Source organism: Onychostruthus taczanowskii, unplaced genomic scaffold (genome assembly GCF_017590055.1).
Source record: "Onychostruthus taczanowskii isolate IOZ18803 unplaced genomic scaffold, ASM1759005v1 scaffold91, whole genome shotgun sequence".
Classification (NCBI taxonomy): Eukaryota; Metazoa; Chordata; class Aves; order Passeriformes; family Passeridae; genus Onychostruthus; species Onychostruthus taczanowskii.
The window spans coordinates 1311118-1316109 of record NW_024507105.1 but is presented as its reverse complement, the minus strand read 5'-3'; the positions used below and the strand labels follow the sequence as shown (position 1 = coordinate 1316109).

Here is a 4992-nt window from a genome sequence, read left to right as displayed (position 1 = left end):
TCCTGCCACCCCTGTCCCCCTCCCATCCCCTCCTCTCCGCCACCCCCGTCCCCATCCCGTTACCTTTCCGCTTGTGCGCCTTGAGCCCGGCGGGGAAGTAGCTGCGCTCGGCTCTGCCCTGGCTCCCCGGGGCTGCCCGGGCGGGGGTCGATGAGGCCGGGGCACCGCGAGGCACGCGCGGCACCGGGGCACCGCCGGGACACCGCCGGGGCACCGCCGGGACCGGGCGGCGCCGCGTCACGCAGCGGCCGGGGGTCCGGCTGGCGTCACCCGGCCCCGCGGGGGACGGGGACACGGCCCGGCGGGGGAACGCGGTGGCAGCGAGGACAGCACCGGCAGCAGCCAGTCCGTGTGTCCCCCAGGGGTTCAAGGGATGGCGGCCCCCGTCCCCGCTCCAGCAGCCCCGTCCCCATCTCCTCGTGTCCCCCAGGCTCCCCCCGTGTCCCCCAGGCTCCGGCAATCCTGTCCCCGTGTACTCTGGGCTCTGGTCCCCGTGTTCCCACATCGCCGACGCTGTGTCTGTCACCCCGTGTCCCCACTTCTTGTCCCCTGGGCTGTGGCAGCGCCACGTCCTCGTCCCGCAGATTCCAGCAGCTCCACCACCACATCCCTCGGGCTCCAGAATCCCCCTCCCCGTGTCCCTGCGTCCCCCAGGCTGTGGCATCCACGTCCCCGCATCCCTTGGGGATGTCCCCCCGTCCCCTCACCAGCCTCGAGGGCACTGTCGGGGTCGCAGCCGTCATCGGGCTCCCCGTCCGAGCTGTCACCCCCGCCCATGCCGCTCTCCAGGTGGGACTGCACGATGCGCTGCACCGCTGGGGAGACAACGGTGTCACCGGTGTCACCGGGGTGTCCCCCCAGCCCCCGCGCTGCCCCCTGGCCCCGCGGGCGGTACCTTTGAGCGAGGGCGGGGTGTAGGCACACGGGTTGGTCCTCTTTGGTTTGAGCAGGCAGCCCTCGCCCGACGAGCGCTGCGGGGGGAGCGGCGTCGGGATATGGGGGTCTGGTGCCCCCAAGGGGGTCCCCACGGGGGTCACCGCGGCCCCGGGAGAGCCGGGAAGCCCCCGGAGAGGTGGGGGGCTGCGATGGGGGTCTCACTATGGGGCTGAAACCCACCCCTCCCCAGCAATGAGGACCCTGCTAAGGGGATGTGGCACTGGGGACATGGTGCTGGGGACACCGTGATGGGACACTGAGGTGGGGACCTTGCATTGGGGATGGGGTATTGGGGACACCACCCTGAGGACCCCTCTGTGGGGACCCTGCCAGGGGGATCCTATGCTGGGGACCCCCATTATGGGGGCACTGCCATGAGGATGTGGCATTGGGGACCCCACAATGGGGACACTGCCATGAGGACGTGGCATTGGGGACCCCACAATTATGGGGACACTGCCATGAGGATGTGGCATTAGGGTCCCCACGATGGGGACATTGCCTTGGGGACGTGGTTTTGGGCTGCCCCTGATGGTGACCCCGTTATGGAGACCTCGTGTTTGGGACTCCGTGGGGTTGTGACACTGGGGACACGGCGCTGGGGACACCGTGGGGGTGACCCCGCGGCTGTCACGCGCTGGTTGCACAAACTCCAGAGCCTGGCTCGGCTCCATGTCCCCATCCCGCGTCCCCGTCCCGGCGCTGGCGCCGTGCGCCCGTGCCGGGAAGGAGCCGATAAGCTCCGGGCCCCGATAACCCCCCCGGGGACACGGGACGGGGAGCGGGGCTGTGTCGGGGGTCCCCGCGCCCACTCACCTGGTAGGGCAGGTTCTCGTCCTCTGTGTCAGCGGCGCCGGGGAGAGAAGGGTGAGCGGGACACGGGCACCCGGCGGGGCCGGGCAGGGCCGTGCCCACCCTCGGACCCCCTGCAGGGGTTACCCTGCCCGCCAGGGACCCGCCACCCCTTTCCCTATGTGACACCCCGTTCTCTCCCTGCCACCGTCTCCAGACATCCCATTCCACAGGTGACACATCCCAACCCCAACCGCGTCCCCTGCCTGCCACCGTGTCCCATCCCAGACGCACTGACAGACACAATGTCCCATCCCTGCCACCGTGACAGACACAATGTCCCATCCCTGCCACCGTGTCCCATCCCAGACACACTTACAGACACAATGTCCCATCCCTGCCACCGTGACAGAACAATGTCCCATCCCTGCCACCGTGTCCCATCCCAGACACACTGACAGACACAATGTCCCATCCCTGCCACCGTGACAGACACAATGTCCCATCCTTGCCACCGTGTCCCCTCCCTGCCACCGTGACAGACACCGTGTCCCGTCCCTGCCACCGTATCCCATCCCTGCCACCGTGACAGACACAATGTCCCATCCCTGCCACCGTGTCCCATCCCAGGGTGAGCGGGACACGGGCACCCGGCGGGGCCGGGCAGGGCCGTGCCCACCCTCGGACCCCCTGCAGGGGTTACCCTGCCCGCCAGGGACCCGCCACCCCTTTCCCTATGTGACACCCCGTTCTCTCCCTGCCACCGTCTCCAGACATCCCATTCCACAGGTGACACATCCCAACCCCAACCGCGTCCCCTGCCTGCCACCGTGTCCCATCCCAGACGCACTGACAGACACAATGTCCCATCCCTGCCACCGTGTCCCATCCCTGGGCCGGCTGTCCCCTGCCCGGTGTCCCCTCCCTGTCCGGCTCACCTGGGGAGGAGTGTTCGGAGAGCTGGAAGAGCATGGCCGGCGTGGGCCTCCGCCGGCGGATCTGGGGCACAGCGGGGTGTCACCGGCTGGGGACGCCCCGGGTCCCCTGTCCCCTGCCCTGCGCCCCAGGGACACGTGTCTGCACGTGTGTGAGCGTGTGGGTGCAGGGCCACCAACCCCCCCGGCACGGGGTCCCCGGGGTGTCCCCAATGCATCCCAGCCCCATGAGAGCCCCAGGCCAGCTCCTCCGAGGGGACTCTGGGTCCGGCGTGTGCTGGGGATGTCCCCTCGGATCAGGGACAACCGGCGGGGGTGGCTGCACCGAGTCCCGGCGTGTCCTGTCCCCTTCATCCCATCCCTGTCTTCATCCTGTGCCCTCTGTCTCATCCCTTCCCTGCTGTCCTGTGCCACCTCTGTCCCTGTCCCTGTCCCTGTCCCTCTCCCTGTCCCTGTCCCTGTCCCTGTCCCTGTCCCTGTCCCCCTGGCACAACTCTCCGTGTGCGGGACCGCAGCTCCCACAGGGACCTCTCGTCCTGTCCCCGTCCCTTTCTGTGTCCCCCCCCGCAGTCCCGTCCGGTCTGTCCCTCCCGTTCCATGCGCTGCCCTCTCCGATCCCCCCTGTCCTGCTCTGCCGGTCCCATCCTCTCCCTCTTGTCCCCTCTGTCCCTTCCGATCTCCCCTGGATCCATCCCCTCCCTCCCTCTGTCCCCTCCCACCTCCCCCTTGTCCCATCCCATCTGTCCCAACGCATCCCCTCGCCGTCCCCTCTGTCCCTTCCATCCCCTGCCTTGTCCCCTCTGTCCCCTCCGATCCCTCTTGTCCTGCTCTCCCGGTCCCCTCCCGTCCCTCCTGTCCCCTCCGATCCCCCTTGTCCCATCCTTTGCCTTGTCCCCTCTGTCCCCTCCGATCCCCCTTGTCCTGCTCTCCCGGTCCACTCCTGTCCCTCCATTCCCCTTCAATCCCCCTTGTCCCATCCCCTCCCTCCTGTCCCACTCTGTCCCCTTCCCTCCCCGCCTCCCTCCAGCACCCCGGGGCTCTCCCGTGTCCCACTTCCCTGTCCCCCTCCCGTGTCCCCCTCCCATCCCACGCGCTCATTCCGGGGGTCCCTTCTTGTCCCGAGGTCTCCGGCAGCGCTCTGCCCGGGCAGAGAGGAGGGACCCCCGGGCTGGCCCCGCTCCCCTCTCCCCTCTCCTCTCTCTCCTCTCTCCCCTCTTCCCTCTTCCTTCTCCCCTCTCCTCTCTCCCCTCTCCTCTCTCCCCTCTCCCCTCTCCCCTCTCCCCTCTCCCCTCCCCGCTCCCCCCTCACCATCTCCACGGCGCGGGGGTCCAGGTTGCTGGGGGGGGCGGGCACGGAGAACTGGATCTTCTTGCGCTCCTTGGGGTCCATGGCCTTGGCCGGGAGTCACCGGAGCCCGGGGCGGGGGGGGTCTCTGGCACCGGTGCCGAGTGGAGTTCCGTGGCACCCGGGGCTCGGTACGGCGAGGAATGAGAGTGGCGGGAGGTGGGGAAGGCAGAGCCGGTGAGGAGGAGGAGGAGGAGGAGGAAGGAGAGGGAGGGAGGACACGTCTTCCTACCAGGAGCTGAATTATTCATCCCCCCCTCCCCGGGCAGGGGGGCTGAGGCCGCGGTAATGAGTCCTTGGGGAGCCCCCCAGGGGGTTCAGCCAACCTGTGGGGGGTCCTTAACCCCTTCCCTGCCACGGGGGGCCCCGCCTGCAGTGGCCGGTTGCGCTGGGACAGGGACGGCTGGCTCCGTGTGTGTCCCTGTCCCTTATGCCTCAGTGTCCCCAGAGGTGGGGGACAGGGGACAGGGGGACAGCCGCTCCCACCCCCGTGTGGGCAGCGGCAAAATTCACCCCCCATGCCCCCCCCCTCCCCCCCCGGCTACTCTGTGCCACACGGGACAGGGCCACCACTCCGGAGATAGGCACAGGGGACATCCGTGGGGACATGGGACTCCAAAAACATCCCATCCCCTGTGTGCCGGGGGTCCCCCCACCCCCAGCTGCAGCCCCCGGGGTGTCGGGGGTGCGGGGGGCTGTGTCCTCACCCACGGCTGTGCCCACCTGCCCTGGCTCTTCCCCAGTTTTTGGAGATTTTCCCCCTAGAAAATCCCAAGGGGACACAAAGGGGAAGGGGGGGTTTCATCCCCCAGGGCGACGCTCGGCACCAGAGCTGCACATTCCCGGCAAGGAGCGGGGGACATCGGGGACAGCTCTCCCGACCACAACCAGGGGGTCCCCATGCGGGGGGGGGACAGCGGGGTGGGTAGCAGCCCCGGCGGTGGCTCGTCCCCTCCTGGGATGTCCCGGGGCGGTGTCATGGAAG

General features: G+C 69.1%; 1 protein-coding gene across 1 annotated transcript in view; it reads right to left on the bottom strand.

Annotated features, from left to right (window-relative positions):
* Window positions 1-4140, bottom strand: part of PPP1R1B (protein phosphatase 1 regulatory inhibitor subunit 1B) — a 5483-nt gene extending 1343 nt beyond the window's left edge. The window contains exons 1-6 of the mRNA XM_041426466.1: window positions 3972-4140; window positions 2667-2727; window positions 1753-1775; window positions 896-971; window positions 708-815; window positions 64-132 (exon numbers count right to left, since the gene is read on the bottom strand). Coding sequence (XP_041282400.1) covers window positions 64-132; window positions 708-815; window positions 896-971; window positions 1753-1775; window positions 2667-2727; window positions 3972-4052 — 418 coding nt within the window. The 5' untranslated portion in view covers window positions 4053-4140. The remainder of the gene's footprint in view (window positions 1-63; window positions 133-707; window positions 816-895; window positions 972-1752; window positions 1776-2666; window positions 2728-3971) is intronic.
* Between the last annotated feature and the right edge of the window lie 852 nt (window positions 4141-4992).